The sequence below is a fragment of the Falco peregrinus genome, chromosome 1, assembly GCF_023634155.1.
Source record: "Falco peregrinus isolate bFalPer1 chromosome 1, bFalPer1.pri, whole genome shotgun sequence".
Taxonomy (NCBI): Eukaryota; Metazoa; Chordata; class Aves; order Falconiformes; family Falconidae; genus Falco; species Falco peregrinus.
In genome coordinates, this window is record NC_073721.1 from 51,488,526 (window position 1) to 51,502,897 (window position 14,372).

At 37.1% G+C, this 14,372-nt stretch overlaps 1 protein-coding gene across 5 annotated transcripts in view; it reads right to left on the minus strand.

Annotated features, from left to right (window-relative positions):
* The window catches only part of DENND1A (DENN domain containing 1A), a 217,001-nt gene that overhangs the window by 108,070 nt on the left and 94,559 nt on the right, over positions 1-14,372 (minus strand). For all 5 annotated transcript variants that reach the window (XM_055793717.1, XM_055793720.1, XM_055793716.1 and 2 more), the window contains 2 exons: positions 8,777-8,887; positions 711-811 (listed from right to left, as the gene is read on the minus strand). In XM_055793717.1, the coding sequence (XP_055649692.1) occupies positions 711-811; positions 8,777-8,887 (212 nt within the window). The remainder of the gene's footprint in view (positions 1-710; positions 812-8,776; positions 8,888-14,372) is intronic.

Consider the following 14,372-nt stretch of genomic DNA (forward strand, 5'->3'; position numbering starts at 1 on the left):
AGAGCCCGAGGCATACGCTAAGGACACGCTAACCTGCAGACCCCTACAGTGAGTATGAGGCTTCTTATACCACCTGGACAGTGTGGAATCATAGAGCAGGCTGGAAGGAACCTCAGGACGACAGCTTCTCCAAGCTCCTGGTCGAAACAGGGCCAGCTTTGTCATTATATGAGGTTGTGCATGGGCTGTGCCAAAATTTGTCACATCACAATAATGAGTAAGTTTTTGAAAGGTTTACATTCATTCCCCTAAATAAGGTAAATAGCATGTTCTAAACACACACTGGTAATAAAAGATCACTGCAGGAAAATGAATAGCTTTCCCCCATCCCCAAGAGAAGTTCAGGGAAGCAGAAAAAAGAGAGTATCTTCTCCACTGTATTCTCTTCTGTTGGAGTCTTAATTCAAATTTTAACATTTAACACAGATATGCTGAAAAGAGATTTTAATTATACAATATCGAAGTTGTAGCATTCCGTATTAAGAGTATTTCAACATACTGCTAGACCATTATATCTTGCCATGAAAATAAATTTTTTACTTACTAGGTCAGTTGCTTCCTTAATATGCTGATATATTTTTAGAGTAACAGTTGCATCATAAGAGGACTTAAGACTTGCTATACAGAAATGTGAAAACTGTTGTGAATGTAAGTGATATATATACATATATGTAATATATATATACATACACACATAAATATAGCCTTACCAACAGTAGTCCAATAGATGTGGGGGCAGAACAGGAATGTAAACATGCTGCCAGAACATCGGGTAGAGCATAGCTGCAGACCCATGAATGCAGGCAGTTAACTGAAAAACATATTAAAACAGAATCATAAATAAAAGAAAAACCAAGCTTAGAAAGGTAAAGTTAGCACAAAAAACCCTATCCATTCTGCTCTCATATCAACATTCTTTATTAGCAAATATACAACGTTCTTGTTAAAAAAAAAAAAAAGGTATTGGTGGGTGAAGGATGACTGCTTTATGGTGGTTGTCATTTGACTGACTTTGTAAACAGCTGAGAACGTGATTCATTCAACAAAGAAAACCTGAGAAAAACCCCCAGTGTTCTACAAAGCAACAGAAACATGGAAATGAAAACACAATGAGAACTAAAAAATAGTAAAGGCAAATCCCCCAATCCTGGTAATTACCATTCATTAAATACCATAAAGCTGCACTGAAATTATAACAGAAATTGAAAAAAATGTGGCATATGTTTCTTAAGAATATGTCATACTAAACTCACTGGCTAGATTTTTATTATTTAAAAGGGATTTTTATCTAATTGCCTTTCACCAAATCATTGGATCCTATGAATTTCTCAGTTATATTGTTAAAAACTCATTCAGAATAGTTTTGCTGTTAGCAGGTACTGAATGGAAAAGATCACAAACAGCAAACGTAAGTGCCAGTCAAGCCATGGGGAGAATCATCACAGAGCTTTGGAGGAAATTATGTCTCTCAATCTTATTTCAAATGATAATTAATAATTTGGAAAAGAAAATAAGCAGGATATTTGTCACATTCACTAAGGATATTAAAATGGAGAAGGTGGCAATCCTCAATAAGAAATCTCAGTCAAAACTATAGTCAAAATACCACAAAATACACACACACGCACTTGGAAAAACAGAAAATAAATTAATCCGAACACTGATACAAAGAGACACATACAAGGAAAGGACTGAGAGGTGACAGGCAATCACATCCACCCTGACAGTGTTTTGCAGTTTAGAGTGTCTTTTAATCTCAAATGATACCCAGCACAACTACTACGTGTTTCACTTGTGAGACCCATTTTGAAAACGATACTCAACAAAAGCCTACCAGTTATTTGAAGATACAATGAAATCGAGCATATAATGCTTGTCTGGACAATAGGAAGGAGGGAGAACACTGCTTACAAATGCCAAAAAGACAAATTCTGAAGGACTGAGGTCCTTGTGGTGGCCCTGAAGTTGTGTGAGATGAAACTAAGCAAAGGCAAATGGTGACATTAATCCTAATTCAGTTAGATGTGGTGTAACCTTAAAAAAAATAAATAATGACCCTCATTATTATTAATTTCCATTAAGACAGACTACTGAATTATACACCTCTTCATAGGGAACCCACGACTGAGAAAGAAAATGGTCTAGAAGAGCTAATACAGTCTCTTAAGGCTCCATGTCAGGGAAAATCATCTCTAACTCTGGATGTAGTTTGGCTTACTTTCAATGCCAAAGCCTTTATGTAATTCCAATTCTGTTTCTCTAAGTAATAGAACCTGGTTTTCTGATTAAAATGCAGGTCATTAGGCAAGAAGATGGAAGACAGGCACATATTTCATGTGCTATTTTTAAGCCTCTGAACAATACAGATCTGGGTAAGCAATGAGAATACACCAAGGGAACATGGAATTTTTTGGAGAATTACTGTGCTTTGCAGCGCGGTTCAGATAAGAACCACGGTGAGGTATGAGCTTTGCAAGCAGGTGTTTTTCAAAAACAGAAAAGTGCCTATAAAGATGAACCAAAATATACTTCGCAATTTACAGCTCAAAATAGCCAGAGATTTAAAAAACCTGTTTAGAGCCCAAGACCCAGTGTGCCAGGTGTAAACCCATACAGGACTTTAATGACAAAAATATCAGACATAAACTCCTCCAGTTTGAAAAGCCAGAATTTTAAGCTATACTTTGTACCTAGTTGAGAGATATCATTATTGTGGCTAATACATATGAATAATCTGTCTGTTTAATAATGCTTTTGAGTTCAAATCACTCTATCACCTAATCAAGGAAAACCTTAGACAAAGAATGGCCTACTAAGCCAGATCAAAACCCCCTTGCCTCCCAGTATTCTGCCCAACAGTGGTCAACAAATTATTAAAACCACTGATTAAAACATTCATCAATAAAACTGGTATTTCCCACTTTCTCCATTACCACCAGCTTGCAGCTAACATTTTGTGTGTCAATGAATTCAAATAAATACATTAAAAAATGCTGCCCCATCCATTCATTTTGAGCCTGTTTCCTCACAGTTTTTAATGTGTGCTCTGAGTTTTGAGCATTTTGAGACAATAAACAAGGAAAGTATCTCCTACTTATCTTCTAAGAGACATACATGATTTTCTCTATTTCTATCAAGTTCTCTACTTAGCCTGGTAAAGATACTGGTGGATCCTACTCTGCTTTCCATAATTGAGAGATTATTTTCTTTATTTACTTGCTCTTGTTACACTTCTCTATACTTTTCATTCTTTTACTTTATCATTTTTTATCTGGAGTAGATAAGAACTCGTGCTCAATGTGGGCAAGCCATGAACTTATCTAGTGGTACTACGCCTTCTTTTTTGTTCTCTCTCTCTTCATAATAATTTTTCTTGGCTTATAAGCCTTCAACTGAGTAATAAGATGGCATTTTCATAGATCGATGGATCTCTCTTTTAAAAAAACTCCACTTTCTCTTTCAGAGTGGTAATAATCACTTGAGTTATTCAGACCCTGATTGCTTACATGGTTAGAAGCGTTTTCTCCCATAAGCATTATTTTACATTTATCCATGCTACGCAACAAAATTACTGCTACTTTTTTTCTCCTTTTTAAAAATAATTTTTCACGAGGACATTGAACAGCTTCCAGAGTAGAACACTGTTGGACTGCTTAGCAACTTCCAGAATTAGAAAAACCATAAACTTTTCTCAACTTTCTCCCCCTCAACATTTTAGCCAGTTGTTTACCCTCAAGACCACCAAACTGTCCCATGCCATGAAAATTTCTTGAACAGCTTTGAAGAATTCAACGTAGTTCAATCTTATCTAGATATTTAACAATTGTTAAGATTTGAGGCATGGATTTCTTTTGCGTATTTACTCTTCCCCAGCAGCCTTTGCTTCTGCCTTCACTTGTTCTAGTTCTGATAGTGACAGGTTTCAACTTTCTTCATAAAACTATGGCTCAAAGAACTGTAGTTTCTTTAAGGGAGAATGCTAGTACACCCAGTTTTCAACTCCAAATAGAAATTTCTGTAACCAGATCATATCATCCTTCAGACTTGTATTTCTTCTTGTGTTTCTTTTTCCAGAATCCATTTTGATCTTACTTTCTTCAGACTTCAGCAGCTGCATCGTGGTGTGCAGCAATGAAGCTTCTCTTCACTGAGCTGCTCACTGCTGCACAGTCATCCCACTTACCAGGGCTGCAAACAAAATCTGTTTGCACCCCTGATTTCTGTCTTGTCTATCATGTCCATCTCTTGGCCTACATTCTTTACCAGTTCTCTACCATATTGAACCACAGATAATCTGGCCAAAAATTTTGTTTAATTACTGACATTCATCTGCACAAATAGTACCGGTTCATCTCCATTCATCTTAACACCCACTCCAGCATCTCCACAATTTCATTAAACTGTCTCAAGAAATATTGATAAAATCTGGAGGCAGTCTTGTCTGACCCTCTTTTAACATCCCTTAGGTTTTCATTTTATCTCCCATGAAAGCTACACAGCCACTCCTCACCTTAGCAGAGCTGGACTTGGCAAGTGTCACAACATGAGGGTCCACAAAGCTCCACAGCCCCCCACTGCTGATAACGTGTTTCCCTAAGTGAGAACACGCAAGAATTTAAACCAGATTTGAACCACTGTCCTAAGGAAATAGCACCCTGGGAAGCAGACTGGGTACAGCAAGTACCTGAATGAGCACCTGTTCAGTCGTTCTCAGTATTTTATTAGCAGGTGAACATTATTTTATGGTCCATATGGGATGGAAATATTGGTATGTTGGGACACTAATTAAAGCCAAAAAAAAGCTACAAAACCTTTAATTTAGTCTACGTTTATGACTCACAAAACGCTAAAGATTTATCCCTATCCCATTGTATCTCAACTTACCTTTGTATTATTCTTACTGGAAAAGATGCTCCTCTCTCACAGATTAGATGAAAGCCATAGCCTAGCTCCAAAATATGCAGCAGAAAAAAAGGATATACCTCCCCACTGTAGTTTTTCCTCTATATTCCTAAATCCTTTATGTTTTCTGTTTCTGTTCTCCAAATCAAAAAGATGTCTGGAAAAAATACTGTTTAAAAATTTAATTCTTACTGTACAATTGCTTCTGTGAGGATCAAATGGATTATTTCCTGACGTTATTATATAACATGGTTGCCGCTGTAGAGGAGTGAACTCAGTAATCCAAGGAGGCCCCTTCCAAGCCCCCCTCCCATTGGTTTTAAAACTCAGCACGAAAAGATTAAACAGACATAATGCTCAACACTGCAGACATCTGAGCAGAACCTGTCACTTATTTTTGAGATGTACTCCCACCTTGCTATCTGGCATGAATTCAAATAACCTACTACCATGGGTAAGCACCAGTACTGTCCTTCAACTCCGCCAAGATAAGGGCTCATAAAAAAGAAATAGCATATTTGCTGGAGACCTCACCTGATTAGTGATTGCCATACAGAAAACAAGCACTTAATAATAAGGCAGCCTGAGAAATGCCCAACTGTCAAAACTACAGGAATCCAGCATTTTGAAATAAGATTAGTTCCACTACCTCAGCTTCCTGCAGCTGTTGCTAGAGAACGTAAAAAGATAGCTATGTAAGAGAGACACTGACTCCCTAATTCACTTTTCACAGTTTTATATTTAATACTCAAAGCCTTATTTGAGCAAATTAAAACAATGGGATTTTGTCACACATATAAAAGTTATAAACTGATCAACAGGCCATTTCCCAGTGCATTTTACTCTCTCTCCTGATGCATATGCACCACACTGCTTTACAGATGCAGTACATCGCTACAAATGTGCAATATATACTGGAAGAAATGACCACCTTCTGCATGTTTGTAAGATCATTTCTCTGCATTATTCAGGGCTAAAAACAAAGTAGAAAGCTTAAGACTAAGCTACCTAAGAACTAAGCACTGAAAGCCGGGCTGTTGCAAAAGCAGGTCAAGATCTATACTGGCAGGTTATAACACAGCAACAGAGCTCTTGGGAAGGAAGAGCTCGTACATTTAAAATCATGTAAGATCCTGTAGAACAAGACCTGTGCAAGCCCTTACCTATGTTGCATCACAAGGACATTTGGTGAATGCTATTAATCATGTGCTGTCTTTTCTTAAGGACCACCATTTCCTTATCCTCTGAGCGCCAAGGCATGTCAGAAACCAACCAGAGAATAACAGGTTGTGTATTACAGCTCTCTGTGACTTGGAAGAAATGACATGGGAAGCTCTCAACTCCCAGGAACAAAAGGGTTTCCACATCAGAATGGTATTTTTTGCTTTGTACTAACACTCAAAAAATAACAGAAAAATTACGTAAAGAAATACACCTCAGTATGATGGAGCCAAACAGAAACATCACAGAAATTCACCAGTTTAAGTCTTTTAAGAGTCATCAGGCTTCATGAAAGCCACTTTTTTATAATGAGAGGCAACCTGCTGCTGTCCTTATCACAAATAGTTAACAAGCCTTGTTGCAGCAGGGCTGCATGAGCAAGTTATGATGGAAGAGAGAATACTGGATGCAAGGAAAGCTCATTTCATTTTTGCAACAGCATGCTCCCACCAGCAGGTGATCTTCTGCCAAGCAAAAGGGTTTTTTTATGTATTTTGGTTCATATCTGGCTTTTCATGAATACATAAAGAAACAGAACGTGAAAAATTGCTTTAACATTTTTAGAAACTGAGTTTCCTTTTGGATGGAAAAAAGAAAAAAAATCCAAGAAATCAATAATAATTCTTCCATAGGTTCAGTACACATAGTTTATAGGATAGCTAATAAACACAGCCTCATTCAGTTACCTCTAAATCTTATTCAACTTAACTATATTAAGGGTATTTCAAATCAAAATTTGAATTTGATGTGATATATTACAGCATAGAATTCACTTCACCATGAAAGACTTTCTATCCAGGACTGCTTCATTTTCTCTCTCTCACCTCATATTAAATTCAAGCCTTAAGCATGAAGCATGCCATGTCTCTCAAAGTTAGAAGAAATTAACCGCAAATAGGTCTCTTCCACCTTTTTGTTAAAAACCTAAAAATTAAAAACAAAGAAACCAATCCCTCTCACCACCACACCACCCTCGCTTTACTTTGAGAATTCTCAGTTTGGTACATTTCCAGTTACAAGGTCTTGGCTTCCGCTGAGCACAGTTTGAAATAAAATAATGCAGCTTGTTCCTACTGCTGGAACATGCAGAGCAGAGCGTGCAGGCAAGGAATCACTGGCTCTGGCCCAACACTTCAAACCTGTCTTACACTGTCACTCCAATCTTGGAGCAGTTTATATATAAAGTTGTAAGATAAGAACACACAGTATGAATACCCCTCCCTACCGAAGAACCAGACATGCTTTTATCTTGGACAGAGGCAAAAGGAAGAGAAATAGCAGAAAGATAGGGAAGAAAACACAACGCTACTTGTGAAATGGCTCATTAAGGAAGGCAAAGTGACAGGTAAGTAATTCTTCTTCCCAGGCTCTGTCACAAAGGGAGAGATTAAACCAACCAACCACACAAATTTTGAAATGCTTTGGATAGCCGTTCTCGTCTTTTCTCCTCTCTGATAATTTACTATTCTTTCCATTCTTTAGGTTTCTGAAACAAACACCTCTCATTTTACTCAATTACCAGGTCTGGATTTACTTTTTCTTGTTTTAATACAGAGGACATAGAACACTTGGCAGACAGAAAACTTAAGATTTTACAAGTTTTCTGTAGTATTAAACTTCACAACATTTCAATTCTTTCACTTAACTAAGGGATTGATTGTAAACATTTAATAATTACTAATAGGTCCCAGAGATCATTCTAACTCTCCTAGTTTCACTTACCTTTCAAAACAATATTGTAATAGTTCTTCTGAGATTAAGTATGAAGCCTTACTCACTCTCAGTTTCTCACCCTGTATACACAGGCCATCCTTACATGATTTTATGTACATAATTTCAGCCTTCAATAGTATTCACATTTCCATGAAGCAGTTTTAATCTCAAACACAAAGTAGGTCATGGACATACAGTAATGAAAGCTTGTATTTTAGAAAGGACCGCTCAAGGACTTAGTCCATAGCACTAGAAAGCAAAATTAGTTAAACCATCTTACACTCGTCATTCATAAAGGAAAGCAATCAATAACCATTTACAGAGCAAACAGAACAAAAACTTAACAATTCTTTTATAAAGAAAATCACAATTTCATTGACTGATAAACCTTGAAATGCATGACATCTAACTTTGAACTAAATCATGCGGTGTGCTTGTTTTGATGTCCAGCCATTTTTAGAAGTGAGTACTCTAGAGCATTCGATACCTTTCATCTCTTAGACACCTGATGGAGCCTAAGTATCCTTAAGGCTACACCTTATCAAACAAAACTGAAAAGTGTGGGTTGTCAATGTATTTTAGTCCACTCCTTTGGCCTACCCAGAGAAGGTCACTGGAACATCCATTTGACAGTATCATTTATCTATTTTTTTTTCCTGTCAACTAAGTTATGAAAGAGGGACTTTACTAAGGCATAAATGTTTGTACATTTTTGTACCAAGCAACCTCAAGAATTCTTGTACCCAAAAAAAACATTTCATTTGAACATTAGAGGCCAAGAGAAGTTCAGTAAAAGCAACACAGAACCACAGAATTGAGTTGAGGTTGCATAGCTGGGGTTGAAAAGGGGCCCTGGAGATCATCAGATCATTTCCTATATATGACTGTCATTTGAAAAAAAGTGCTGTGAATAGAAGGAATTAATCTGCATTTTACTTACAGTGCTAAGCTTACTGCAACAAATGAGGATGCGGCGTTCGTACAGCATACTGGCATAGAGATGCAGCATGTTGTTGACATCAACTGCTACAAAATACTCTGTCAGATTTCTCTGGGAAGAGAGAAAATAATTTTTGATTCATGACATTACAAAAACAAGCGTCCTTAACAAAAAAAAAAATAACGAGATTTCATCCTCCTATTACACTACATCCAGTAAGTGGTTTAATGAAAGAAAGCAGTATGTCATCTTATGTCAGAGTACTTCTTAATTGCAACATCTTTCCCCTAACTTTTGGGGAGCTAAGTCTTGGAATAATAAAATTGATGATGTTTCGCATATAGCTTCTTCAATACAAGATACTTCTCTGAGAAAAAAATATGTTCTGTCACTTTTATGGCAACTTCAAAGCTGCCTGATAAAGGACAAAAAAAATCTCACAACCCAACAATAAAACCAGCTCTCTTGGAGGGCAATTCTAATACAACAAATTCAAATGTAAGCTCCGTCTATGCTAGGACAATTCTGATAACTGGAAATACACATGGGCATTTAACACATAAGCTAAAAACATTATACAGGTTGTCTGAACTCCTCACTGTGTGCACTCAGACACACATTTCCTTTGGTGGGAGACAAAAAGCACTTCCTTGGGGGGCTGGGGAAACTGAGGAAGGAGACAGAGAACTCCCTCTCTCAAAATTTCAGTGGTTGCCCATCTCTGATGAAGAGGCAGGATTCAAACATCCAATTTTTCTTCAGCGATCAGTATGTTAATACAGCATAAAGAAAATCAATTGCAGTAGAAGAATACTGTAAGCAAAGCACATTTGCAATCTGCCTTTAAATTAGATAGAAAGACCAAGACACAGACTACAAACAAGCAGGCAACACCGCCGAAACCTGACACATACAATTCCTAGGCAACACAGCTTTCTTCCATGTTTTTTTCTCTTCAGAAGATTAAAAATTAACTATGTAAAAATTATTGTAAATAACTGAATTAAAGGGGGGGGGGGGGAAGAGCAAGCTGCACAAGAAGCTATGGCCACTTCATCCCCCACATCATCCCACCAGCCAGCAACGTTATCCATTCATCATTACCAACATAATTGCCCTGTGCATACTGCAGTGGCATGAATCATGTATCATTTACTAAATATTTAAGATGCCTTCTAATAAACAGCAGAATGTGATCCTAAGATCTTTACTATCAAAACTAGAAAGCCACCATGTATGTAACTTGGTCAAAATGTATTACGCTCTTCTAGAATGAGGGGCTTTTACAGTGCAAGGCAAACAAAAAAGGATTTTTGTGCATAGAGGATATTCTTCACTTCTTAAAACACAGAAAGTAAAAAAAGGGGGGGTGATGGAGGAAAAGGTAATACATCCAAAAATGCTGAATTAGGGAATTTGTTTCCAAATAGCTTCTTACAGATATGAAAGGATTGCTATATGATAAAGACAGTCTTATACAAAAAGCACATGTGAGAGCAAAATTAGATTAGTCATGAATTCAACTGCAATCTTAATCATCGTTAAATAAAAAAAGTGCAGAAAAGCAAAAAGCAAATATGATTTAGAAACTTAAAGAAGCTCAACAAAGCCTATTAGCACTTTTGACAGATCCAAAGATAACTCTAAAACCACCAATACTTGGCCTGAGAAGTCTGCCAAGATGCTTCATACTGTGCAAAAATATGTTCCACAGCTTGCCATCCAAACACAAAGAACTAAAGAAAAATTAAGCATTGTATTTGGAAGACTTCTGTACCAGTATGTAGATAAGAACTAAGCTCGTTACGGTTAGCTTCAAACATCTTAATATAAAACAACCACTCAGGTCTTTGTTACGGAAAAGCTATAGCCACAGCAGGTATATTCAAAGGAGGGGAAAAAAAAAAAAAAGCTAACACATTTTGCCAAAAACCTATTAAACTATCATGTACTTTTTCTGTATTTCTCATCCCATCTGTGCTGATTAGCATGATATTTTTGTCTAAACATAAGCTGTCTTCTCTACGGCTCATCTTCCCCCTCTCACCCATCTTTCTACGACACCAAAACACAGTGCATGACGACACAATTACTGCAAATAGTGTGAATTAAAAGAAATTTTAAGTAGCACTGAACTCCCTTTGATGCCACCCAAATTAGGGGCATGGCCAAAGAGGCACATAATCCCTACGTTCTGCCTGCAGATGTAAACAAGTTTGTGCATGGACGTGTTTATAAGGCAACAGGAGCCACTAGTGAGAGGAAAATAGACATGGGAACTTGATTTGCAATTATTCTTTCATCAAGCTTATCGTGGTGAAATATTGGCTGTGACAGTCAAACGTACCTTCAGATGGAAAGATTTACAAGGTTTTAGTCTTTGCTCTCAGAAATTTGTCAATGACACCTGCGAAGCATGTGGGCTGTATGGTAATGTATTGATACTAAGGAAATTCACGTGTTAGTTCTAAGTTTTATTTATAAGAAAGCTGTCATCTTTGAAGATGAAATTGGGACTTACACATGTATTTTGAAAGACATGTCTCGTAAGTGACAAAACCATGAATGAGTTAAATAAATACAAATGAAAGCATTCCAATTTGCAGTATAATTGTTGTGTATTTTGTTTCCTAGGATTTAAGCCTTTCTTGGGGGAGTAAAACATGGGGTTTTCAAATTAAATTATGGGAACAGATATCGCTATTTCTCTCAAAACTCACTGTGAGTGCTACAAAATTCCCTTACGTTTCTTTGAAAGTTCATTCCTGTATCACTCACCTATTTGGATCATTTGTTGTCCCGTACCAGTAAATGCACACGCACATTAACTTTTGAGATAAAAAAAAGAATTAATGTACTTTTCCTCCATCATCTAACGAAGAATTTCTCACTGAAGGAACAAACTGATGAGCTCTCTCTTCAGCAAAGAGTGAAGCTCAAACACAGTAACATGGATTATAGGTCACTTATTTTGGACTGCTCTTGAACAGCTTCATTTACAAGACTTCAGTAGATTTCCTATTAGGACAAGTCCATCAAACAGAGTCAGGTTTCCCACTCCATCCTCCTATAGGAAATCCCTCATCTTATTTAGAAGCTCATTTTCTTTAAAATATCACACTTCCAAAATCTAACATAGGTTAGGTAATCTGGTATGCAGCTAACACACTTTTATAATGCCATGCTGTGGTTTAGGAGAACAAAATAATGATGACAATACACTTTATCAAATAGTGTAAATACAGAAATAAAAGGGGGGGGGGGGCGGGGTGTGATTTTAAGAAAAACAGGTAGCAAAAGACATAAGTTATAAAGTGAAAAATCAGGCATTCTGAAATAAAGGACTCAGTGATACAAAACCACACCAGAACATCACCACCAAGAAAACGTCAGCATTTCAGACTGCTAACTTACCTGGTATTTCTGAAACACAACAGATACTACTAGGAAATTTAGACTGGCACTGTATTTCCTGCAACGAACCCAATTTATTTCTGAAGTCACAATGCATTTATGAATCTTTCATATAAGTTAAGTCTTCTGAAAAAAGAGAATGCTTAGCTGTTACATAAAAGTGTCCATGCTAAATGTTTTCACGACTCCTTAAACATATTGATCTGGCATGAAAACAGATCATTCCCAGAAGTTTGTTAACATTCCAAACAGAGTTCTGTGCAGCTCTCCATTAATCACTACACACAACTTCAATGTTTGGCCGAACTACAACTTTTGCTAATACAGGTTTTAAAATGTAATTACTGATAAGATACATAGAATTTTGAATAAATCATGCCAATTGATTAAAATCCATGAAGATTTATGCTCATTTAATGCCCTTGTATTATTTCCTAGTATGCTTCAACTCTACATGAAACTTGCATTAACGGATGCATAAGAAATTACACTATTAAAAAAAAAAGAAAATGCCTGAGAAATAGAAGACAGCCAACTGCAACAGTTAGACCAATGGATTTGATTTTTATTATTTTTCTTTCCTAGAATGAGCCCTAGCTTTTTAATTTTGTGTGTGTATATATCTATCTATATGGGCACACATATTTGTTAATTGAACGAAACCTCCTTCCCCTTCTATTCCCAGAGGTGCCCTGGGTCACCCCTGACGCTGCAGAGTCCATCCTTCACGGTGACATCACTGCACAGGGTACCTGCAGCAAAACAGCCACATTCCCTCTGAGGCACATCAGCCCCACTCAGTGACTCAAAGTGGATGCTTTTTAGCATCACATGGCACTCCCTGCCATGAAGGCTGAGCGTTCAGCTTTCAAAGGGTTTCCAACTCCTTCTGGCCCAAGGCCTCTGCTTTTATAACTGCCTTTGATTCACGAGCATTCATCATGTCTCCAGCTCAAATGTTTTGGGAAGCCGACTCATACCTTTGAATATAACACAACATCACCAGCAGACATAACCAACAGAGCGTAAATACAGCTATCCTTCCTGAAGCCTGTACTATGTACTGTGTTATTAAGCTGTTCCATGTCAGTTAGAGCAGGCCCAAGGCAGATGATCTATTTTTAATCCCTGCCACTGGTTTCTCACTGTTACTAGCTCATTTCGCTCTGTCCTCCAATTTGCCAGTCTGCAAAATGGAAAAAGAACTTCCTTCCTTGCTCTCCAGGTGATTTGAGGCTTATTGAACAAAAATTGTTAAAGTGTGAGATGGTTACCATAGAAGAGATGAACATAAAATATAAACCCTATAAACAAGTAACTTCATGTCTGGATTAGGACAGGATTTGATAGCTGGTTAAGATTCAGGAACTGACTCTTTAATTACTCCTAATGGATCACATTTCTAAAAAAATAAAGCACCTTAGAAGAGAGAGCACATTATCAAATTTACTGACAGGATACATGTCAGTATGAAAAGCCTACAACACAGAAAAGCTAGCAACAATATTTTAAAACAGAAACAAAAAATCCCAAATGTTAACTGCTATACAAATCATCCACAAAAAAGATGAAATGTCTTGACGATTCCCTTTTTTTTCATGCCATAAATTAAGGTATATGGTGCTAAGGCAGACCGCAAAACATTTGAGAAAGAAAACTGAGATGTCAGGCATAGAAATTTGGCTAAGAGACATAGAAGGAGCATATTAAAGAGTATGTAAGAGAAGCAAATGCCAGCATTGTCTTCCCACAGACCTATCATCTGGCTAGAAAGCTGAGGCATGCTGAAACACACAGAAGACAACTCTGTGAGGTTTAAAACATCTCTGAAAGAGTGGACCTAAAGAAACCAGGTATGTTTGACATTTTCAGAAAGCCATCTAACAAGTGGATCATTTTTAGTGGTCTCTTAAGTCCTTCTTTCAGCAGAGTTTCACTGTACAATTAGCAGATCTGCTTTTTTCTACCCGTATCAATCTGTCCATTATTACTTTGTCCTTAATACATTTCAGCTTTTAATCACAAATGCAGACTGTCAGCTCTTGAATGCTGTTGTGTAGCTATGATACAGAAGATGTTACCACAAAGAAAAGAATGACTGCCTGAGCTACTACAGCCAATACTATACCTTTAAAGCAAAGGCCCTAGATATTCATCTGAACTTAAACAAAATGCTTTATGT